The sequence below is a fragment of the Leptodactylus fuscus genome, chromosome 1 (genome assembly GCF_031893055.1).
Source record: "Leptodactylus fuscus isolate aLepFus1 chromosome 1, aLepFus1.hap2, whole genome shotgun sequence".
Taxonomy (NCBI): domain Eukaryota; kingdom Metazoa; phylum Chordata; class Amphibia; order Anura; family Leptodactylidae; genus Leptodactylus; species Leptodactylus fuscus.
The window spans coordinates 352,992,370-353,016,962 of NC_134265.1; the positions used below are offsets into that span (position 1 = coordinate 352,992,370).

Here is a 24,593-nt window from a genome sequence, read left to right on the forward strand (position 1 = left end):
GTGTATCTAAGCCTCTCCTGTGTGATACCATCTGGTGTATCTAAGCCTCTCCTGTGTGATACCATCTGGTGTATCTAAGCCTCTCCTGTGTGATACCATCTGGTGTATCTAAGCCTCTCCTGTGTGATACCATCTGGTGTATCTAAGCCTCTCCTGTGTGATACCATCTGGTGTATCTAAGCCTCTCCTGTGTGATACCGTCTGGTGTATCTAAGCCTCTCCTGTGTGATACCGTCTGGTGTATCTAAGCCTCTCCTGTGTGATACCGTCTGGTGTATCTAAGTCTCTCCTGTGTGATACCGTCTGGTGTATCTAAGCCTCTCCTGTGTGATACTATCTGGTGTATCTAAGCCTCTCCTGTGTGATACTCTCTGGTGTATCTAAGCCTCTCCTGTGTGATACTATCTGGTGTATCTAAGCCTCTCCTGTGCGATACTATCTGGTGTATCTAAGCCTCTCCTGTGCGATACTATCTGGTGTATCTAAGCCTCTCCTGTGTGATACTATCTGTGATACTATAACACCATCTGGTCAGTGACTCTGGATTTATTAGTAATACCTTTGAAAATTCGGACCAGTCAGCACATGTGATACGTGCGTATCTAAGCCCATTATGTGTAATACCGACTGCCGTAATAGCCGTCACTTACAGAATATTGAACATCCACCACCAATATATTTTACATACGACACATATAGTGCGCCATAGTTTGGGTGATACGAGAGGCCGCAGCTTTATCGACTCCTCTAATCCAAATGTTGTCCTCGGCCCCAGGGCCATCTGAATAATGGCAGAGCTTGATGTCCAGTGTCTGTCACTGGCCCAGGCTGCGGCCTATGTACAAGAAGAGAAGGAGAAAACCAGCATGAAGAGGGGTCGGAGAGGGCTGAGACATACTGTCCAGTGTATCTAAGCCTATGGTGTGTATCTAAGCCTATGGTGTGTATCTAAGCCTATGGTGTGTATCTAAGCCTATGGTGTGTATCTAAGCCTATGGTGTACATCTAAGCCTATGGTGTGTATCTAAGCCTATGGTGTGATACTCCCTCAGGAGACCCAACATTAGGAAATATTTCTTCACGTCATTTTCTGCTCACCATAGATGAGAATCCTTTGCTCCGGCCATGTTGTAGCTCAGACATATTCCCGCTCTCTTTTATCACAGGGATATTATATCTATTGTGTGGACGTGTCAGGTCCTCCAAGGTGGGAGACACTCTTTGTATCTGTACTTTGTCTTGGAGGTCTGGCATGAGGAATTTCGCTCTATTAAAGGGTTTTTTAGGCCTAAAATATTGAGGACCTATCTTGGTCCTCAATATCAGATCAGTCCGACGCCTGGAATCTCTCACCAGCTGCCGAAACTTACACAGAGCAAGGAGACAGAAGCAGACAGCGCCGCTCTCTACATAGTGGCTGAGCAGAGTTACTGCAGCTTACTGTCCAAAAATCAAAGACTGTTTTTAAGCATTTTTTTTGGTCATACTCTACTGTAAGTGTTTTGCTCGCTGAAATACGATGAAAACTGACTGTGTGAACACACCCTTAGAGTACACCTCCCTCCCCACCGCTCCGTCATTGCTGGCTGCGGCACGTGAGGCAAACAAAGGTGTTCCTGCCTCTTCAAGGGAAGGAAAGTGAAACAGAAGTTGACTTTAACCCCCCGCTGCAGGTCTCCATGTCTGTACTGAGTAAGGCTACATTTACACATTCAGGTTTTTGCATGCAGTTTTTGAATCAAAAGTGAGTTGAAAACCGAGACAGATCCCGCCGTCCTTTATATGTCCTGTCCCATTGTGGTTTCAAAAACTGCATACAAAAACTTGACAGGAACCAGGCGTGTAAGATTATACCGAACAAAGACTGCTGGACCTCCCCATTAAACTACTAATCCACTACCCAATGAGGGGGGAGGTCCCTGGATCTCCGAAATGTCTGGCCGCCAATCCTGCAAAATTACCCCCCCCCCTTCCCGCCGCAAGAACAGGCCCAGGAGCACCAAACCGCACAGAATGGCAGTAAAGAAACATAACCCTCCTCGGGACAGCGGCCCAGCGGCCCAGCAGGAGTCCGAAAACCCACCAGACTAAAACATAGGGGAAATTGACCACCAAGTCTTCCCCACCACTATAAATTTCCACCAACTCCAAGGACCCCCCACCCCGCCATACTGCTGCGACAAGAGGAAAACCAAACCCAAACCAAAAACAGGGACGCGCGGGCGGGATCATGAGTGACATGTGACCCGCGGCCAAAATGTAAAGGCTATGGCTGCACAGTAACATATGTAGCGCAGCAAAAAACCTGCAGAAAAGTCGTGCCATGAAAAATTGCAATGTATCTCTTTGGTGTTGCATTATGACATCATAGGACACGACAATCGGAAAATCCAAATCTGTGCGACTTTGGTTGCAGGTCACGTGACATTTTTAGGCTAAGACATCTTGTGACTTCTGTATCTCTCTGGTGATATCGTGCGACCGCTACAGTCAAAGACAATCCAAATCTGTTAGATTTCGGTCGCAGATGACAAGTTGCGTGTGACGTTTTTTACCATGACTTGTTTTTATAGTCATATCACAACGCCAACAACGTCAGGGAACAGTAAATGGTGACAATTTGCGAATATTCTCCAGTTTCATTTCAACTTGTTGAGTCCAAACCAGAAAGTTCGGACCATAATAATTCTCGATTGCGATGTGCGACATCAGGCGACTGCGACAACTGCACAGAATCCAAATCTGGTGTATTTTGGTCCCACGCAACTTTTTTACCATAAACTTGTGACATGATGTTCATTTTTATAACCAAATCGCAGCTTTAAAAAAGTCGCTGACAGGTCGTACATCGGTTTTACTCACGCAACAGTTCGTACATCGGTTTTAGTCATGTGACAGGTCATACATCAGTTTTACTCACGCGACAGTTCATACATCGGTTTTAGTCACGTGATAGGTCGTACATCGGTTTTAGTCACGGGACAGGTCGCACATCGGTTTTACTCACGTGACAGTTCATACATCGGTTTTAGTCACGTGATAGGTCGTACATCGGTTTTAGTCACGGGACAGGTCGCACATCGGTTTTACTCACGCGACAGTTCATACATCGGTTTTAGTCACGTGACAGGTCGTACATCGGTTTTAGTCCCACGACAGGTCGTACATCGGTTTTAGTCACGTGACAGGTCGTACCTCGGTTTTAGTCACGCGACAGGTCGTACCTCGGTTTTAGTCACGCGACAGGTCGCACATCGGTTTTAGTCACGTGACAGGTCGTACATCGGTTTTAGTCATGTGACAGGTCATACATCGGTTTTACTCACGCAACAGTTCGTACATCGGTTTTAGTCATGTGACAGGTCATACATCGGTTTTACTCACGTGACAGTTCATACATCGGTTTTAGTCACGTGATAGGTCGTACATCGGTTTTAGTCACGGGACAGGTCGCACATCGGTTTTAGTCACGTGACAGGTCGTACCTCGGTTTTAGTCACGCGACAGGTCGCACATCGGTTTTAGTCACGTGACAGGTCGTACATCAGTTTTAGTCACGTGACAGGTCGTACATCGGTTTTAGTCACGTGACAGGTCGTACATCAGTTTTAGTCGCGTGACAGGTCGTACCTCGGTTTTAGTCACGCGACAGGTCGTACCTCGGTTTTAGTCACGTGACAGGTCGCACATCGGTTTTAGTCACGTGACAGGTCGTACATCGGTTTTAGTCATGTGACAGGTCATACATCGGTTTTACTCACGCAACAGTTCGTACATCGGTTTTAGTCATGTGACAGGTCATACATCGGTTTTACTCACGCAACAGTTCATACATCGGTTTTAGTCACGTGATAGGTCGTACATCGGTTTCAGTCACGGGACAGGTCGCACATCGGTTTTACTCACGCGACAGTTCATACATCGGTTTTAGTCACATGACAGGTCGTACATCGGTTTTAGTCACGTGACAGGTCGTACATCGGTTTTAGTCACGTGACAGGTCGTACATCGGTTTTAGTCACGCGACAGGTCGTACCTCGGTTTTAGTCACGCGACAGGTCGCACATCGGTTTTAGTCACGTGACAGGTCGTACATCAGTTTTAGTCACGTGACAGGTCGTACATCGGTTTTAGTCACGTGACAGGTCGTACATCAGTTTTAGTCGCGTGACAGGTCGTACATCGGTTTTAGTCACGTGACAGGTCGTACATCGGTTTTAGTCACGTGACAGGTCGTACATCAGTTTTAGTCGCGTGACAGGTCGCACATCGGTTTTAGTCACGTGACAGGTCGTACATCGGTTTTAGTCACGTGACAGGTCGTACATCAGTTTTAGTCACGTGACAGGTCGTACATCGGTTTTAGTCACGTGACAGGTCGTACATCGGTTTTAGTCACGTGACAGGTCGTACATCAGTTTTAGTCACGTGACAGGTCGTACATCGGTTTTAGTCACGTGACAGGTCGAACATTGGTTTTAGTCACGTGACAGGTCGTACATCGCTTTCAGTCACGTGACAGGTCGTACATCGCTTTCAGTCACGTGACAGGTCGCACATCGGTTTTAGTCACGTGACAGGTCGTACATCGCTTTCAGTCACGTGACAGGTCGTACATCGGTTTCAGTCACGCGACAGGTCGTACATCGCTTTCAGTCACGCGACAGGTCGTACATCGGTTTCAGTCACGCGACAGGTCGTACATCGCTTTCAGTCACGTGACAGGTCGTACATCAGTTTCAGTCACGTGACAGGTCGTACATCGCTTTCAGTCACGTGACAGGTCGTACATCAGTTTCAGTCACGTGACAGGTCGCACATCGGTTTTAGTCCCACGACGGGTCGTACATCGGTTTTAGTCACGTTACAGGTCGTACATCGCTTTCAGTCACGTGACAGGTCGTACATCGCTTTCAGTCACGTGACAGGTCGTACATCGGTTTTAGTCACGTGACAGGTCGTACATCGGTTTTAGTCACGTGACAGGTCGTACATCGGTTTTAGTCACGCGACTTTTGTGCGACCCCAGAGTGTAACAATGATTCCTGGATAAGGAGCCTAAAAAATGTCAGGTCCGGCAGAATTTGAGATTTTTTAAAATTTGCCAACCGTTCACTCCTCTGTATTTTTTATCTTCCACCGCAGATTTTTCTTGCACCAATTTACAGGTACAATCCGTAAGATTTCGGCCATGTGAGAATGGACGCTTACGGGGGCAGATTCTGTCGGGGCAGCTTTCCATGTCCGTATCTCGCAGCGTATCACACGGCAGGACTGCTGATCTACTAAGATCAGATAAACTCCTGTAAGCCGCTGCTCATTGCTGGGAGCCTGTGATGTCATCAGAGCAAGAAAGAGACTCCTGCTACACAAGGAGCGGCACTTCTCACATCAACAGACTCCCAACTGTGACAAGTCCTGAGTGGCAGGGGCTGGCTGCTACCTCCGAGGCACTAGAGCTGGGGACGGCTGCGGTGTGACAGGCTCTGCCAGGATGACTGGATGGGAAGTGACTGCACACAAGAATCCTGCAGAGGCGAGGATGGAGGACTGTGCATAGCGGAGCAGTGACTACAGGACCACCATGAGACCACTCACCTAGGACACAAGTGACTTCTGCACTGGATTTATTCCTCAAGATCCAAGACCGGTATTAAGAAGATGACTGTGACTGAAGGAGTCTTAAAGTGCACCCTATACCAAGCAGGTAATATAGCCTGAATGTGGGTTATCCGGCAATTAATCCTGCATGACCGCCCCCTTATATAACCTATAGGCATGAACTCGCCAAGCTTTGCACTTTACACTTCATTTAGCGCTAGACCTGCACGTCCTTCTACGCCAGCACCAGCAAATGTCTCTTTTAACTATTAAAGAGCTGGATCCCTGCACAGTACAGGGGGATAGCAATATGTCACATCTCGGGGCGATATCGCAATGTGTTATGTAGGACTGCAGGTAAATCCACTGCATTAGCTCCTAGGGGTGACAAAGTCAGCTCTGCTATATCTGTACTTTCTTGCACGTCTTACAGGATAGCCCAGGATTGCAGGATAGTGTGATTGTCCATAGTAAAGAGGGTTTATGTGTGAGTGCTGGAGAGCCTTTAAAGCAAAGCACTGGATTGCAGTATATTGTGACTGTACATAGTATGGAGGGATACGTGAGACAGCTCTGCTACATCTATACGTAAAGCATAGCACTGGATTGCAGTATATTGTCACTGTCCATATGCCAGAGGGATACGTGTGATTGATGAAGAGCTCTGCTACAGCTATACTTTGTTGCATGACTTACAGTATTGCAGTATATTGTCACTGTCCATAGTATAGAGGGATACATGTCACTATAGCATAGGAATGTAGGATATTGTGACTGTACATAGTAGGGGGGATATGTATAACTTTTTAGGAGCTCTGCTACTACTTTGTTGCATGCCTTACAGGATAGCACAGGATTGCAGTATATTGTGACTGTCCAGTGCACAGACCCATACATGTAACTATTCAGGAGTTTGCTATATATGTCCATAGAGGATAGCACAGGATTGCAGTATATTGTGATTGTCCAGTGCATGGAGCCATACATGTAACTATTGAGGAGCTTGCTATATATGTCCATAGAGGATAGCACAGGATTGCAGTATATTGTGATTGTCCAGTGCACAGACCCATGCATGTAACTATTCAGGAGTTTGCTATATATGTCCATAGAGGATAGCACAGGATTGCAGTATATTGTGATTGTCCAGTGCACAGACCCATGCATGTAACTATTGAGGAGCTTGCTATATATGTCCATAGAGGATAGCACAGGATTGCAGTATATTGTGATTGTCCAGTGCACAGACCCATGCATGTAACTATTCAGGACCTTGCTATGTACAGTATGTCCATAGAGGATAGCACAGGATTGCAGTATATTGTGACTGTCCAGTGCACGGAGCCATACATGTAACTATTGAGGAGCTTGCTATGTATGTCCATAGAGGATAGCACAGGATTACAGTATATTGTGACTGTCCAGTGCACGGAGCCATACATGTAACTATTGAGGAGCTTGCTATGTATGACCATACAGGATAGCACAGGATTGCAGCATATTGTGCCTATTTATAACACTGAGATATACACGTAACTGCTGAGCAGCATTATATCTGCACAGGCTTGCGGTATATTGTGACTGTCCAGTGCACGGAGCCATACATGTAACTATTGAGGAGCTTGCTATGTATGTCCATAGAGGATAGCACAGGATTGCAGCATATTGTGCCTATTTATACACTGAGATATACACGTAACTGCTGAGCAGCATTATATCTGCACAGACTTGCAGTGTATTGTGACTGTCCAGTGCACGGAGCCATACGTGTAACTGCCGAGGAGCTTGCATCTTTCCAGACTTGGTGGTAGGACAGGTAGGACATGTCATGAATCTTCAGGGATGCCACTACCTCTCTGCCGCAGGTGGAAGGAGACGCCGCATGTTTGGCTTAATCAGAGTTGACAAAGGAACCGACTGGTCTGAACTCTGAAGGAGTCACTTGGAGTGGAAATAATCTCCTCAGGAAGATGCGGTTCTCTGAAGGCTTTATATATGGGAAGTAAAGGATAGCAGGATACAGGACGTTACGTTAACCATGATTATAATGTCCATGAAGCGTATAGACCACTGGCTTCGATGTGTATATGTATCTTGGTTCTCCAATGATCTTGTCTCTTCCAGGAGTCTACCCCAGGATCTTGGCTACTTTGGCATCTGTGAGGACATCAAGGAGGGGGGATGCTGATACAGGTCCAGTCCAGTCCACTGACAGTCGTCCATCTCTCTTCGTCCAGCGCCCAGCCACCCTGTCCCCCACAAATTCTTCTCCCACCTGCATTCATGACTGACAGACCTTTACTTACTACTGAACAAGACTTGGCCACTGTCAACCACACCAACGTCACCGATTGTGGAGAGGAGATCTTGTTGTATGGGGACATTGAGAAGATTGTTATTGGGGTTGTGTTATCCATCATCACCATCTTCACCATAGCTGGAAATGGGCTGGTCATCATCTCTGTGTGTATAGTGAAGAAGCTCAGACAACCCTCCAATTACCTGGTGGTGTCCTTGGCAGCCGCTGACCTCTCGGTGGCCATCGCTGTGATGCCTTTTGTTATCATCACAGACTTAGTTGGTGGAAAATGGCTCTTTGGCAAAGTCTTCTGCAATGTGTTCATAGCCATGGATGTCATGTGCTGCACGGCCTCCATTATGACCCTATGTGTCATCAGTGTGGACAGGTAAGACAGGTGGGCCAGGGGCCGAGCACCAGGGTGGTGGGAATCTGGGGTAACAGAGATCAATTGTCAGAAGGTGAGGGTGCAAGGGAACAAAGGATGAGTGGTAGAGTGGTGGTAATCTGGGTGCCAGAGACTGAGGGGCTGAGTGGTGGTAATCTGGGTGCCAGAGACTGAGGGGCTGAGTAGTGGTAGTCTGGGTGCCAGAGACTGAGGGGCTGAGTGGTGGTAGTCTGGGTGCCTAAAGTTGAGAGACAGAGAGATGAGAATTTGGGGTGCCAGAGCATGAGTGGCAGAGAGGTGGGAGCTGTGATGCCAGAGGTGGAATGCCAGAGAGGTGGGGGTCTGGGGTGCCAGAGGTCAACTGTAAGAAAGATTGTGGTTTGGGGTGCCAGAGGCTGAGTTCCAGAGAGGTGGGGGTCTGGGGTTCTCAAGGCTGAGTGACGTTGTAGTCTCGGATGCCAGAGGTCGAGTTCCAAAGAGGTGGAAGTCTTGGGTGCTTTAGGCTAAGTGACAAAGAGGTGGGGGGTCTGAGGTGTCAAAGGCTGAGTACTAGGAAGGTGGGGATCTGGGGTGCCAGAGGCTGAGTACTAGGAAGGTGGGAATCTGGGGTGTCAAAGGCTGAGTACTAGGGAGGTGAGTATCTGGGGTACCAGAGGCTGAGTACCAGAGAGGTGGGGGTCTGAGGTGTCAAAAGCTGGGTACTAGGAAGGTGGGGGTCTGGGGTGCCAGAGGCTGAGTACCAGAGAGGTGGGGGTCTGAGGTGTCAAAGGCTGAGTACTAGGAAGGTGGGGATCTGGGGTGCCAGAGGCTGAGTACTAGGAAGGTGGGGATCTGGGGTGTCAGAGGCTGAGTACTAGGGAGGTGGGTATCTGGGGTACCAGAGGCTGAGTACTAGAAAGGTGGGGATCTGGGGTGTCAGAGGCTGAGTAGTAGGAAGGTGGGGATCTGGGGTGTCAGAGGCTGAGTACTAGGGAGGTGGGGATCTGGGGTGTCAGAGGCTGAGTAGTAGGAAGGTGGGGATCTGGGGTGTCAGAGGCTGAGTACTAGGAAGGTGGGAATCTGGGGTGTCAAAGGCTGAGTATTAGGAAGGTGGGGATCTGGGGTGCCAGAGGCTGAGTACTAGGAAGGTGGGGATCTGGGGTGTCAGAGGCTGAGTACTAGGGAGGTGAGTATCTGGGGTACCAGAGGCTGAGTACTAGGAAGGTGGGGATCTGGGGTGTCAGAGGCTGAGTACTAGGGAGGTGAGTATCTGGGGTACCAGAGGCTGAGTACTAGGAAGGTGGGGATCTGGGGTGTCAGAGGCTGAGTACTAGGAAGGTGGGGATCTGGGGTGTCAGAGGCTGAGTACTAGGGAGGTGGGTATCTGGGGTACCAGAGGCTGAGTACTAGAAAGGTGGGGATCTGGGGTGTCAGAGGCTGAGTAGTAGGAAGGTGGGGATCTGGGGTGTCAGAGGCTGAGTACTAGGGAGGTGGGGATCTGGGGTGTCAGAGGCTGAGTAGTAGGAAGGTGGGGATCTGGGGTGTCAGAGGCTGAGTACTAGGAAGGTGGGAATCTGGGGTGTCAAAGGCTGAGTATTAGGAAGGTGGGGATCTGGGGTGCCAGAGGCTGAGTACTAGGAAGGTGGGGATCTGGGGTGTCAGAGGCTGAGTACTAGGGAGGTGAGTATCTGGGGTACCAGAGGCTGAGTACTAGGAAGGTGGGGATCTGGGGTGTCAGAGGCTGAGTACTAGGGAGGTGGGTATCTGGGGTACCAGAGGCTGAGTACTAGAAAGGTGGGGATCTGGGGTGTCAGAGGCTGAGTAGTAGGAAGGTGGGGATCTGGGGTGTCAGAGGCTGAGTACTAGGAAGGTGGGGATCTGGGGTGTCAGAGGCTGAGTACTAGGGAGGTGGGGATCTGGGGTGTCAGAGGCTGAGTAGTAGGAAGGTGGGGATCTGGGGTGTCAGAGGCTGAGTACTAGGAAGGTGGGAATCTGGGGTGTCAAAGGCTGAGTACTAGGGAGGTGGGTATCTGGGGTACCAGAGGCTGAGTACTAGGAAGGTGGGGATCTGGGGTGTCAGAGGCTGAGTACTAGGGAGGTGGGTATCTGGGGTACCAGAGGCTGAGTACTAGAAAGGTGGGGATCTGGGGTGTCAGAGGCTGAGTAGTAGGAAGGTGGGGATCTGGGGTGTCAGAGGCTGAGTACTAGGAAGGTGGGGATCTGGGGTGTCAGAGGCTGAGTACTAGGAAGGTGGGGATCTGGGGTGTCAGAGGCTGAGTACTAGGGAGGTGGGTATCTGGGGTACCAGAGGCTGAGTACTAGAAAGGTGGGGATCTGGGGTGTCAGAGGCTGAGTAGTAGGAAGGTGGGGATCTGGGGTGTCAGAGGCTGAGTACTAGGGAGGTGGGGATCTGGGGTGTCAGAGGCTGAGTAGTAGGAAGGTGGGGATCTGGGGTGTCAGAGGCTGAGTACTAGGAAGGTGGGAATCTGGGGTGTCAAAGGCTGAGTATTAGGAAGGTGGGGATCTGGGGTGCCAGAGGCTGAGTACTAGGAAGGTGGGGATCTGGGGTGTCAGAGGCTGAGTACTAGGGAGGTGAGTATCTGGGGTACCAGAGGCTGAGTACTAGGAAGGTGGGGATCTGGGGTGTCAGAGGCTGAGTACTAGGGAGGTGGGTATCTGGGGTACCAGAGGCTGAGTACTAGAAAGGTGGGGATCTGGGGTGTCAGAGGCTGAGTAGTAGGAAGGTGGGGATCTGGGGTGTCAGAGGCTGAGTACTAGGAAGGTGGGGATCTGGGGTGTCAGAGGCTGAGTACTAGGGAGGTGGGGATCTGGGGTGTCAGAGGCTGAGTAGTAGGAAGGTGGGGATCTGGGGTGTCAGAGGCTGAGTACTAGGAAGGTGGGAATCTGGGGTGTCAAAGGCTGAGTACTAGGGAGGTGGGTATCTGGGGTACCAGAGGCTGAGTACTAGGAAGGTGGGGATCTGGGGTGTCAGAGGCTGAGTACTAGGGAGGTGGGTATCTGGGGTACCAGAGGCTGAGTACTAGAAAGGTGGGGATCTGGGGTGTCAGAGGCTGAGTAGTAGGAAGGTGGGGATCTGGGGTGTCAGAGGCTGAGTACTAGGAAGGTGGGGATCTCGGGTGTCAGAGGCTGAGTACTAGGGAGGTGGGGATCTGGGGTGTCAGAGGCTGAGTAGTAGGAAGGTGGGGATCTGGGGTGTCAGAGGCTGAGTAGTAGGAAGGTGGGGATCTGGGGTGTCAGAGGCTGAGTACTAGGAAGGTGGGAATCTGGGGTGTCAAAGGCTGAGTACTAGGGAGGTGGGTATCTGGGGTACCAGAGGCTGAGTACTAGGAAGGTGGGGATCTGGGGTGTCAGAGGCTGAGTACTAGGGAGGTGGGGATCTGGGGTGTCAGAGGCTGAGTACTAGGGAGGTGGGTATCTGGGGTACCAGAGGCTGAGTACTAGAAAGGTGGGGATCTGGGGTGTCAGAGGCTGAGTAGTAGGAAGGTGGGGATCTGGGGTGTCAGAGGCTGAGTACTAGGGAGGTGGGGATCTGGGGTGTCAGAGGCTGAGTAGTAGGAAGGTGGGGATCTGGGGTGTCAGAGGCTGAGTACTAGGAAGGTGGGGATCTGGGGTGTCAGAGGCTGAGTACTAGGGAGGTGGGTATCTGGGGTACCAGAGGCTGAGTACTAGAAAGGTGGGGATCTGGGGTGTCAGAGGCTGAGTAGTAGGAAGGTGGGGATCTGGGGTGTCAGAGGCTGAGTACTAGGGAGGTGGGGATCTGGGGTGTCAGAGGCTGAGTAGTAGGAAGGTGGGGATCTGGGGTGTCAGAGGCTGAGTACTAGGAAGGTGGGAATCTGGGGTGTCAAAGGCTGAGTATTAGGAAGGTGGGGATCTGGGGTGCCAGAGGCTGAGTACTAGGAAGGTGGGGATCTGGGGTGTCAGAGGCTGAGTACTAGGGAGGTGAGTATCTGGGGTACCAGAGGCTGAGTACTAGGAAGGTGGGGATCTGGGGTGTCAGAGGCTGAGTACTAGGGAGGTGGGTATCTGGGGTACCAGAGGCTGAGTACTAGAAAGGTGGGGATCTGGGGTGTCAGAGGCTGAGTAGTAGGAAGGTGGGGATCTGGGGTGTCAGAGGCTGAGTACTAGGAAGGTGGGGATCTGGGGTGTCAGAGGCTGAGTACTAGGGAGGTGGGGATCTGGGGTGTCAGAGGCTGAGTAGTAGGAAGGTGGGGATCTGGGGTGTCAGAGGCTGAGTACTAGGAAGGTGGGAATCTGGGGTGTCAAAGGCTGAGTACTAGGGAGGTGGGTATCTGGGGTACCAGAGGCTGAGTACTAGGAAGGTGGGGATCTGGGGTGTCAGAGGCTGAGTACTAGGGAGGTGGGTATCTGGGGTACCAGAGGCTGAGTACTAGAAAGGTGGGGATCTGGGGTGTCAGAGGCTGAGTAGTAGGAAGGTGGGGATCTGGGGTGTCAGAGGCTGAGTACTAGGAAGGTGGGGATCTCGGGTGTCAGAGGCTGAGTACTAGGGAGGTGGGGATCTGGGGTGTCAGAGGCTGAGTAGTAGGAAGGTGGGGATCTGGGGTGTCAGAGGCTGAGTAGTAGGAAGGTGGGGATCTGGGGTGTCAGAGGCTGAGTACTAGGAAGGTGGGAATCTGGGGTGTCAAAGGCTGAGTACTAGGGAGGTGGGTATCTGGGGTACCAGAGGCTGAGTACTAGGAAGGTGGGGATCTGGGGTGTCAGAGGCTGAGTACTAGGGAGGTGGGGATCTGGGGTGTCAGAGGCTGAGTACTAGGGAGGTGGGTATCTGGGGTACCAGAGGCTGAGTACTAGAAAGGTGGGGATCTGGGGTGTCAGAGGCTGAGTAGTAGGAAGGTGGGGATCTGGGGTGTCAGAGGCTGAGTACTAGGGAGGTGGGGATCTGGGGTGTCAGAGGCTGAGTAGTAGGAAGGTGGGGATCTGGGGTGTCAGAGGCTGAGTACTAGGAAGGTGGGAATCTGGGGTGTCAAAGGCTGAGTATTAGGAAGGTGGGGATCTGGGGTGCCAGAGGCTGAGTACTAGGAAGGTGGGGATCTGGGGTGTCAGAGGCTGAGTACTAGGGAGGTGAGTATCTGGGGTACCAGAGGCTGAGTACTAGGAAGGTGGGGATCTGGGGTGTCAGAGGCTGAGTACTAGGGAGGTGGGTATCTGGGGTACCAGAGGCTGAGTACTAGAAAGGTGGGGATCTGGGGTGTCAGAGGCTGAGTAGTAGGAAGGTGGGGATCTGGGGTGTCAGAGGCTGAGTACTAGGAAGGTGGGGATCTGGGGTGTCAGAGGCTGAGTACTAGGGAGGTGGGGATCTGGGGTGTCAGAGGCTGAGTAGTAGGAAGGTGGGGATCTGGGGTGTCAGAGGCTGAGTAGTAGGAAGGTGGGGATCTGGGGTGTCAGAGGCTGAGTACTAGGAAGGTGGGAATCTGGGGTGTCAAAGGCTGAGTACTAGGGAGGTGGGTATCTGGGGTACCAGAGGCTGAGTACTAGGAAGGTGGGGATCTGGGGTGTCAGAGGCTGAGTACTAGGGAGGTGGGTATCTGGGGTACCAGAGGCTGAGTACTAGAAAGGTGGGGATCTGGGGTGTCAGAGGCTGAGTAGTAGGAAGGTGGGGATCTGGGGTGTCAGAGGCTGAGTAGTAGGAAGGTGGGGATCTGGGGTGTCAGAGGCTGAGTACTAGGGAGGTGGGGATCTGGGGTGTCAGAGGCTGAGTACTAGGGAGGTGGGGATCTGGGGTGTCAGAGGCTAAGTACTAGGGAGGTGGGGGTCTGGGGTGTCAGAGGCTGAGTACTAGGGACGTGGGGATCTGGGGTGTCAGAGGCTGAGTAGTAGGAAGGTGGGGATCTGGGGTGTCAGAGGCTGAGTACTAGGAAGGTGGGAATCTGGGGTGTCAAAGGCTGAGTATTAGGAAGGTGGGGATCTGGGGTACCAGAGGCTGAGTACTAGGAAGGTGGGGATCTGGGGTGTCAGAGGCTGAGTACTAGGGAGGTGGGGATCTGGGGTGTCAGAGGCTAAGTACTAGGGAGGTGGGGGTCTGGGGTGTCAGAGGCTGAGTACTAGGGAGGTGGGGATCTGGGGTGTCAGAGGCTGAGTACTAGGAAGGTGGGGATCTGGGGTGTCAAAGGCTGAGTACCAGAGAGGTGAGGGTCTGGAATGCCAGAGACTGAGTACAAGGGGGATGAGGTTCTGGGGTGCTAGAGACTGAATGCTAGGAAAGTGAGGATCTGGGGTACCAGAGGCTGAGTACCAGAGTGGTGGGGGTCTGAGGTGTCAAAGGCTGAATGCCAGGGAGGTGGGGTCTGGGGAGTCAGAGGCTGAGTACTAGGGAGGTGGGGGTTTGGGGTGTAAGAGGCTTAGTGCCCAGGAGATGGGGGTCTGTGGTACTAGAGGCTGAGTGCCCCAGGTGATGGGGTCTGGGGTGTCAGAGGATGAGTGCCTTGGAGGTGGTGGTCTGGGGTGCTAGAGGATGAGTGCCCAGGAGGCGGGGGTCTGGGGTGCTAGAGGATGAGTGCCCAGGAGGCGGTTGTCTGGGGTGCTAGAGGATGAGTGCCCAGGAGGCGGGGGTCTGGGGTGCTAGAGGATGAGTGCCCAGGAGGCGGGGGTCTGGGGTGCTAGGGGATGAGTGCCCAGGAGGCGGGGGTCTGGGGTGCTAGGGGATGAGTGCCCAGGAGGCGGGGGTCTGGGTATAGATAGATAGATAGATAGATAGATAGATAGATAGATAGATAGATAGATAGATAGATAGGAGATAGATAGATACAGTCCTATGAAAAAGTTTGGGCACCCCTATTAATCTTAATCATTTTTAGTTCTAAATATTTTGGTGTTTGCAACAGCTATTTCAGTTTGATATATCTAATAACTGATGGACACAGTAATATTTCAGGATTGAAATGAGGTTTATTGTACTAACAGAAAATGTGCAATATGCATTAAACCAAAATTTGACCGGTGCAAAAATATGGGCACCTCAACAGAAAAGTGACATTAATATTTAGTAGATCCTCCTTTTGCAAAGATAACAGCCTCTAGTCGCTTCCTGTAGCTTTTAATCAGTTCCTGGATCCTGGATGAAGGTATTTTGGACCATTTCTTTCTACAAAACAATTCAAGTTCAGTTAAGTTTGATGGTCGCCGAGCATGGACAGCCCGCTCTCAAATGATCTGAAAACAAAGATTGTTCAACATAGTTGTTCAGGGGAAGGATACAAAAAGTTGTCTCAGAGATTTAACCTGTCAGTTTCCACTGTGAGGAACATAGTAAGGAAATGGAAGAGCACAGGGACAGTTCTTGTTAAGCCCAGAAGTGGCAGGCCAAGAAAAATATCAGAAAGGCAGAGAAGAAGAATGGTGAGAACAGTCAAGGACAATCCACAGACCACCTCCAAAGAGCTGCAGCATCATCTTGCTGCAGATGGTGTCACTGTGCATCGGTCAACTATACAGCGCACTTTGCACAAATAGAAGCTGTATGGGAGAGTGATGAGAAAGAAGCCGTTTCTGCACGTACGCCACAAATAGAGTTGCCTGAGGTATGAAAAAGCACATTTGGACAAGGCAGCTTCATTTTGGAAACAAAGATTGAGTTGTTTGGTTATAAAAAAAAGGCGTTATGCATGGCGTCCAAAAAGAAACAGCATTCCAAGAAAAACACATGCTACCCACTGTAAAATTTGGTGGAGGTTCCATCATGCTTTGGGGCTGTGTGGCCAATGCCGGCACCGGGAATCTTGTTAAAGTTGAGAGTCGCATGGATTCCACTCAGTATCAGCAGATTCTTGAGAATAATGTTCAAGAATCAGTGACGAAGTTGAAGTTACGCCGGGGATGGATATTTCAGCAAGACAATGATCCAAAACACCGCTCCAAATCCTCAGGCATTCATGCAGAGGAACAATTACAATGTTCTGGAATGGCCATCCCAGTCCCCAGACCTGAATATCATTGAACATCTGTGGGATGATTGGAAGCGGGCTGTCCATGCTCGGCGACCATCTAACTTAACTGAACTTGAATTGTTTGTCCAAAATACCTTTATCCAGGATCCAGGAACTGATTAAAAGCTACAGGAAGCGACTAGAGACTGTTATCTTTGCAAAAGGAGGATCTACTAAATATTAATGTCACTTTTCTGTTGAGGTGCCCATACTTTTGCACCGGTCAAATTTTGGTTTAATGCATATTGCGCATTTTCTGTTAGTACAATAAACCTCATTTCAATCCTGAAATATTACTGTGTCCATCAGTTATTAGATATATCAAACTGAAATGGCTGCTGCAAATACCAAAATATTTAGAACTAAAAATGATTAAGATTAATAGGGGTGCCCAAACTTTTTCATAGGACTGTAGATATAGGACACAGATAGATAGAAGATAGATAGATAGATAGATAGATAGATAGATATGAGGTAGATAGATATGGATGATAAGAATTGTTCAGCAGAATCTTCTATGTAATATGCCATGTTCCGGTGTCTCTGATCTGTGACACTATTACACTGCTTCTGTACATCCAGGACGTCGCTCATTGATATGTTTGATTCTAACTTGTCTGTGGAAAATCTGTTACATTGTAATATTATTATATTCATCTTTGTGCTTATAATTATTATTATTATATATAATTGTTTTTATGATATTATTATTTTATCTTATTATTTTTCATATGACTATACATATACATATAGAGAGAAAGCACACACAAGGCTTGCAGAACACAGCACGAAGCGTTCGTTGCTTGGCCTATTTGTGTAGTTTCTCCCCCGTTCATTGCTTTTACTCTAACATGGAATAAAGGAGTGAGGGGTGAGAGCGCCCACTTATTTCTCTCTTTATTATTATCGCTATATGTCTTCTATGAGATGTAGAGCGCCACCTAAAGGGCTAGCTTTGACGTAGGTCTTGCTTCTAGTTTCTACGTTACTATTGCCTCTTTCACAGCAACTTTTTACAATAGGTGTCAGTAGGGCCACTATATATATATATATATATATATATATATATATATATATATATATATATATATATATATATAGTTGGGGGTCCCATAGTGACAGCCAGACTGGGGCTCCCCCTCATGGTGGGGGGTTTGTCATATGCTCTTGCTGGAGATGATGATGGCGCCTTCACGCTGGTGCAGAGTCCTCTATTGTTCCCTGTTATCAGCCACTTCAGCCTGGTTAGCAGATGACTGTTGTGCACTGCACTAGGATATAGCCCAGAACCATCTCACTGCATATGCATGAGGGATATTTTTGCAATATATGAGACCTTTTTTGCCCTCTGTAAGAAATGCCATACCCATAATGCATCAGTCCAGATCTTCTTTGCATAATCTAGTCCCAGAGGCAAAAAGACTATAAATGTAACCAGCAGTATATAGAAGATTCCGTGTTCCCCTGTATGTGTATACACTGGGCAGGGCAATGATAGTGAGCTAGAACTCTAATGTGTCTATTTGTCTGCTAGAGATACTTTGCATGATGTGTAGGTAAACCGTGAGGCTCCGCCCATAACTAACATCGGCTATATACCGGTACAATCCGTCATGTCTCTAGTACATCTTCTGCTTATGGCTTCACTTGTTCAAATTTATCCTGTGAGTGTGGAAAAAAAAATCTTCTGCCATCTGGAAACCATCAACAAGCAGGCTCAGTGGTGCTAATGGATTGTGTGGCTTAATATAAAGGGGGCTTATAAGCGGCGTGGCCCATTTACAGCAGGACACACTTAGTATACACACACGTAATAACAGCAAAAAGATGATATCTGTTATCTGCAGCTTCCTGAAGGCTTAAGATAGTACAGAAAATATGTCTGCAAATAGCTGAAAAGAATGTTCTAAAGATGTGTGTGCATGTATGTATGTGTGTATGTGTGTATGTGTATGTATGTGTTTATGTATGTGTGTGTATGTGTGTATGTGTTTATGTATGTGTATGTATGTGTTTATGTATGTGTGTATGTGTGTGTATGTATGTGTGTATGTGTATGTGTGTATGTATGTGTCTATGTGTGTGTGTGTATGTATCTGTATGTATGTGTGTGTATGTGTGTATATGTATGTGTGTATGTATGTGTATGTATGTATATGTGTATGTGTATTTATATGTGTGTATATGTATGTGTGCATGTATGTGTATGTGTGTGTATATGTATGTGTGTATGAATGTGTGTGTATGTATCTGTATGTATGTGTGTGTATATGTATGTATGTGTATGTATGTATGTGTGTGTATGTATGTATGTATGTGTGTGTATGTATGTGTATTTATATGTGTGTATGTATGTGTGTGAATGTATGTGTATGTATGTGTATGTGTGTATGTATGTGTATGTATGTATGCGTGTGTATGTATGCGTGTATGTGTGTGTATGAAAATGTGTATATGTTTGTGTATATATAAATGTGTATGTATGTATGTATGTGCATAAATATGTGTATATAAATGTGTGTCTGTGTATGTATGTTTATGAATGTGTGCTAATCAAATCAGTTTTTCTCTGGGCTCTGTGGCTCAGCCAGGCTTGGTGGTGGTAAGAGCCAGGACTGCTGTCCTGTATGTGAGTCCAGAATGATAGCGCCCTCTTCTGCATGGTGAGCCATAGGGGGAGTCTGCCTAGCTCAGCCCTGCAGGCCATGTTGGTGGTGTTGCAATGGACATGGAGCAGGTATTTGCAGAACTCCAGGTGGAAGGTCTCTGTTGGGCTGGAATCCCACTTTGACTGGTCTGGGTAGGTGGCTGGGCCCCAAACCTCACTGCCATAGAGAAGGATCGGGGAGATGACTGCGTCAAATATCTTCAGCCAGACCCTCACCGGTGGTTTGAGGTGGTACAGTTGTCTTCTGATGGCGTAGAAGGTTCTGCAGGCTTTTGCTTTCAGGGTTTCTATTGCTGCTTTGAAGCTTCCTGATTGGCTGAGCTCCAGCCCCAGGTAGGTGTAGCTGTTGGTTTTCTCCAGTGTGGAGCCGTTCAGTGTGAATTGTGGGGTGGTGGAGGCTTTATTGTGGCCCTTCTTCTGAAATACCATGACTTTGGTCTTCTTCTGGTTGATGGGTAGGGCCCATGTGGTGCTGAATTTTTCCAGCACTGACAGGCTGTCTTGGAAGCCTTTCTCAGTGGGGGACAGGAGTAGGAGGTCATCGGCGTATAGCAGGAACTTCACCTTACAATTGTTCAGGGTGAGGCCTGGGGTTGGTGAGGCCTCCAGGGCTGTAGCCAGTTCATTGATATAGATGTTGAAGAGCGTTGGGCTCAGGCTACAGCCTTGTCTGACCCCTCGGCCTGTTGGAAGTATGCTGTCCTTTTCCCATTCACCTTCACACTGCACTGGTTTCCGGTGTAGGAGCTCTTGATGACGTCGTACGTTCTTCCTCCTATTCCACTCTCTAGGAGTTTTAGGAGCAGGCCTGGGTGCCATACTGAGTCGAACGCCTTCTTAAAGTCTACGAAGCAGGCGAATATCTTGCCTCTTCTGGTGTTGTGGATGTGGGTCTTGATGAGGCTGTGCAGGGTGTAGATATGGTCTGTGGTGCAGTGGTTTGGCATGAACCCTGCTTGGCTCTTGCTGAGGACCCCGTGTTGTGTGAGGAAGGTGAGGATTCTGTTATTGATGATGCTGTTGAACAGTTTCCCCAGCGTGCTGCTGACGCAGATCCCCCTGTAGTTGTTGGGGTCATATTGGTCCCCATTCTTGTAGATGGGGGTTATGAGGCCTTTGTTCCAGTCTTCGGGGAAGTGTCCAGCATTGAGCACAAGGGTGAATAGCTTTGCCAGTGCCGCGTGTATTGCTGGAGGGCTGTATTTGATCATCTCTGGTAGGATGCCGTCAGGGCCACTAGCCTTTTTGCCTTTCAGCAGGGCAATTCTTTCCTGTATATCTTTTATGGTGATTGGCGAGTCCAGAGGGTTCTGGAAGTCTTTGATGACTTTCTCCATGTCCCTCAGTTTGGTGATTATCTGTTACTGTTCTGGGGTTAGATCTTCTTCAGGGATGTTTTTGTAGAGACCTCTGAAGTAGTTGAGCCAGATATTGCCATTTTGGATGTGGAGGGAGTTTTTCTTGGGCTTTGTGCCCATGTGGTGCCAGGTCTCCCAGAATGAGCTGTCCTGGAGGGAGTCCTCTAGTTGCTCTATTTTGTGTGAGAGGTACCTCTGTGCATATATAACTGTGTATCTGTGTATGTACAGTGCCTACAAGTAGTATTCAACCCCCTGCAGATTTAGCAGGTTTACACATTCGGAAGTAACTTGGCATTGTGACATTTGGACTGTAGATCAGCCTGGAAGTGTGAAATGCTCTGCAGCAAAAAAGAATGTTATTTCTTTGTTTAATTTTTTTTAAAAATTGTGAAAGGTTTATTCAGAGGGTCATTTATTATTCAACCCCTCAAACCACCAGAATTCTGTTTGGTTCCCCTAAAGTATTAAGAAGTAGTTCAGGCACAAAGAACAATGAGCTTCACATGTTTGGATTAATTATCTCTTTTTCCAGCCTTTTCTGACTATTTAAGACCCTCCCCAAACTTGTGAGCAGCACTCATACATGGTCAACATGGGAAAGACAAAGGAGCATTCCAAGGCCATCAGAGACAAGATCGTGGAGGGTCACAAGGCTGGCAAGGGGTACAAAACCCTTTCCAAGGAGTTGGGCCTACCTGTCTCCACTGTTGGGAGCATCATCCGGAAGTGGCAGGCTTATGGAACTACTGTTAGCCTTCCACGGCCTGGACAGCCTTTGAAAGTTTCCTCCCATGCCGAGGCCAGGTTTGTCCGAAGAGTCAAGGCTAACCCAAGGACAACAAGGAAGGAGCTCCGGGAAGATCTCATGGCAGTGGGGACATTGGTTTCAGTCAATACCATAAGTAACGTACTCCACCGCAATGGTCTCCGTTCCAGACGAGCCCGTAAGGTACCTTTACTTTCAAAGCGTCATGTCAAGGCTCGTCTACAGTTTGCTCATGATCACTTGGAGGACTCTGAGACAGACTGGTTCAAGGTTCTCTGGTCTGATGAGACCAAGATCGAGATCTTTAGTGCCAACCACACATGTGGCGTTTGGAGACTGGATGGCACTGCATACGACCCCAAGAATACCATCCCTACAGTCAAGCATGGTGGTGGCAGCATCATGCTGTGGGGCTTCTTCTCAGTCAAGGGGCCTGGCCATCTGGTCCGCATCAATGGGAAGATGGATAGCACGGCCTACCTGGAGATTTTGGCCAAGAACCTCCGCTCCTCCATCAAGGATCTTAAGATGGGTCGTCATTTCATCTTCCAACAAGACAATGACCCAAAGCACAGAGCCAAGAAAACCAAGGCCTGGTTCAAGAGGGAAAAAATCAAGGTGTTGCAGTGGCCTAGTCAGTCTCCTGACCTTAACCCAATTGAAAACTTGTGGAAGGAGCTCAAGATTAAAGTCCACATGAGACACCCAAAGAACCTAGATAACTTGGAGAAGATCTGCATGGAGGAGTGGGCCAAGATAACTCCAGAGACCTGTGCCGGCCTGATCAGGTCTTATAAAAGACGATTATTAGCTGGAATTGCAAACAAGGGTTATTCCACAAAATATTAAACCTAGGGGTTGAATAATAATTGACCCACACTTTTATGTTTAAAATTTATTAAAATTTAACTGAGCAACATAACTTTTTGGTTTGTAAGATTTATGCATCTGTTACTAAATCCTGCTCTTGTTTGAAGTTTGAAGGCTCTAACTTATTTGCATCTTATCAAACCTGCGAAATCTGCAGGGGGTTGAATACTACTTGTAGGCACTGTATATGTGTATGAATATGTATATATATTAATGTATGTGTATATATAACTGTATCTGTGTATGTATGTGTGTGTATGAAAATATGTAGATATAAATGTGTATCTGTAGGTATGTATATGAATATGTGTATATATAACAGTGTATCGGTGTATGTATGTGTGTATGAATATGTAGATATAAATGTTGTGTGTTTGTATGTGTGTCAATATGTGTATACATAAATGTGTATGAATGTGTGTATATATAATTGTGTATATGTGTATGTATGTACGTGCATAAATATGTGTATATATATGTATCTGTGTATATGTGTGTGTATGAATATGCCTGTATATATTTATGTTTCTCTGTGTGTATGTAATGAGTGCATGAATATGTGTGTATATAAATATCTGTGCGTCTATGTGTGTACACTATGAATATGTGTGTATGTATATACAGTACGTGTGACTACGTGTATATATGTATGACGTGTGCCAGTGGATATGACATTAATAGTCTAGAAACGAGAAGTAACATGTTAGAGAGAAGAAGAGGAGACAGCGATATATAGGGGAGAGGGATCTCTAGAGAGGGGATTAGAAGAGACAGCTAGAGAGAGGCAGAAGAGAGAGGCTTAGAGAGAAGAAGTGGGGCAAGTAGAGAGAGATATAGAAAGAGGAGGAGAGAGAGGCAGAGACTGTCAATGGTAAAGAGAGATGGACAGAGAGAGGAAAGAAGGGAGAAGTGCGGAAGAAGCCCCGAGAGAGGGAAAGAGAGGAACAGAGAGAGAGAGAGAGGGAAAGAGAGAAGATTAGAGAGATAAGAAGAGTCAGAGGAAGATAGAAAGATGTGATCAGAGATTGTGAGAGACAGAGGGAGTCGGGAGAGAAAGATAAAAGAGTGAGAGAGAAGGAAAAAAGGAGAAGAGAAAGCGAGAGGGAAGGTTACAAAAAAGAGAGAGGGAGAGACAGAGCAGGAGACAGAGAGGAGAGAGACAGGGATAGAAGAAGAAAGCAAGTGATGCGGAGAGAGACAGACGTAAGGAATAGAAAGGAAGAGTCACCAAGTGTGAGAGGGAGATTGTGGAGAGAGATGGAAGAGAGAGAGAGAGCTGCCCAGAGAGGCAGAGACCATTAGAGCGCCTGCAGTCTCCCCATGTAGCAGTGCTGGAGCTGCCTCTAATCCTGAGAAGTGAATGGAGAGAGCGCACACATGACACTACTACAAGAGGATTGTCAGGAGATTAAGGAGAGAGCCTGAGGCGGTGTAAGGCCGGCCGAGAGCAGCCTAGAAGGCCGCCATTACTAACGGAGATGGAGGCTTTGTGACTGTGTGTGATCCCACAACCGCCATACACTGATCATCATTCCTCGCTGCGGTCCTCACATCCATTGTAAAAAAACAAGACAGTTACACTTAAGGCCTGGGCTATATTAGATCTTAAGGTTGCAGCATTGTTTGTCTTTATTCAATTCCAATTGGAAGTTTTTTTTCTTTTTTAATGTTTCCTTTGCCTTAGCCGTGTGGGGCTTGTTTTGTGTGAGATAAGCTGTAATTTGTACCGTTTTGAGGTGCACATCATTTATTGATCTACTTGAAAGGCAAGTAGTAGTGTGAAAGTGAGTAAGCCTGCAGTGCACCGCCATCCCGTTGCGGCATTCCAATCTAGATTAGGCCCGAATGAATGGACTTAATCGTGAGGGAGTCTCACACCGCAGACGCCGCGGTTGAGTCAGCGGCAGAATCCGCGGTAAGATAGGGCAGCTTGCTTCTGTTTTCTACTACTAGCTAGTGGAAAAAAGAAGCGAGCGGCTCCCATTGAAGTGAATGTGAGCCGTTTTTGGCAGCGGATTTTGAGGCGTCAAAATCCGCTGCCAAAAAACTCTGTATGAACAGAACCTAAGAATACAACAGATTAATCAAACAGCATCACACTGTGATAAATCTGGTGCAGTTTTAGACTCCGTGTCTGCCGTCCAATGGTTCGTTCTGATGCAATGAAAACAGAACAGGTTCTGAATGGATCGGAAGCCCCCATAGGGGTAAATAGGTAAAAAAAATGTCTTTAATTTGCCTACTGAAAATAATGCCTAAATTGTGCCCGATTTAAGAAATTGCCCCCACTGTGCCAGGTAAGGGTCAGGTCACAAACTGGGCCCATCATGTGCAGTATGAAGTTATTGGGGCACCTCTATATTCTTTCCGTTACAGCAAAGTGATTGAAAGCAAAGAGAATCCTATGCAAATCAAGTAGTCAAGTGGGCGGGAACTGATCATAGCTCTTGGGCATGATTGACATCTCCATCATGAGTCTGAAGCTGCTCCCCGACCACTATGACTATCCCCGGGAATTCATACATGTTTTCAGACATAACTCGTAACTTCACTACAACTATTGAGGACACCAATGGAAAGGGAATGACTTGATGGGGACAGATTATGGTGGATAAAACATCTGGAATTAAGAAAATACCCCCACGGTGCTTCTTAGTTAAGAAAATGCCTTCACTATACCCCCTGATTAAAATGATGCCC

At 48.1% G+C, this 24,593-nt stretch overlaps 1 protein-coding gene across 2 annotated transcripts in view; it reads left to right on the forward strand.

The window, feature by feature from the left end:
• Nucleotides 1-5,369: 5,369 nt before the first annotated feature.
• The window catches only part of LOC142188244 (5-hydroxytryptamine receptor 7), a 34,899-nt gene continuing 15,675 nt past the window's right edge, over nucleotides 5,370-24,593 (forward strand). Inside the window, exons 1-2 of one of the 2 annotated variants that reach the window (XM_075261801.1) lie at nucleotides 5,370-5,707; nucleotides 7,726-8,288. In XM_075261801.1, coding sequence (XP_075117902.1) covers nucleotides 7,783-8,288 — 506 coding nt within the window. In that variant the 5' untranslated portion in view covers nucleotides 5,370-5,707; nucleotides 7,726-7,782. Of the gene's footprint in view, nucleotides 5,708-5,817; nucleotides 5,959-7,725; nucleotides 8,289-24,593 lie in introns of those variants that run through there. The other variant, XM_075261802.1, reaches the window with a different exon arrangement.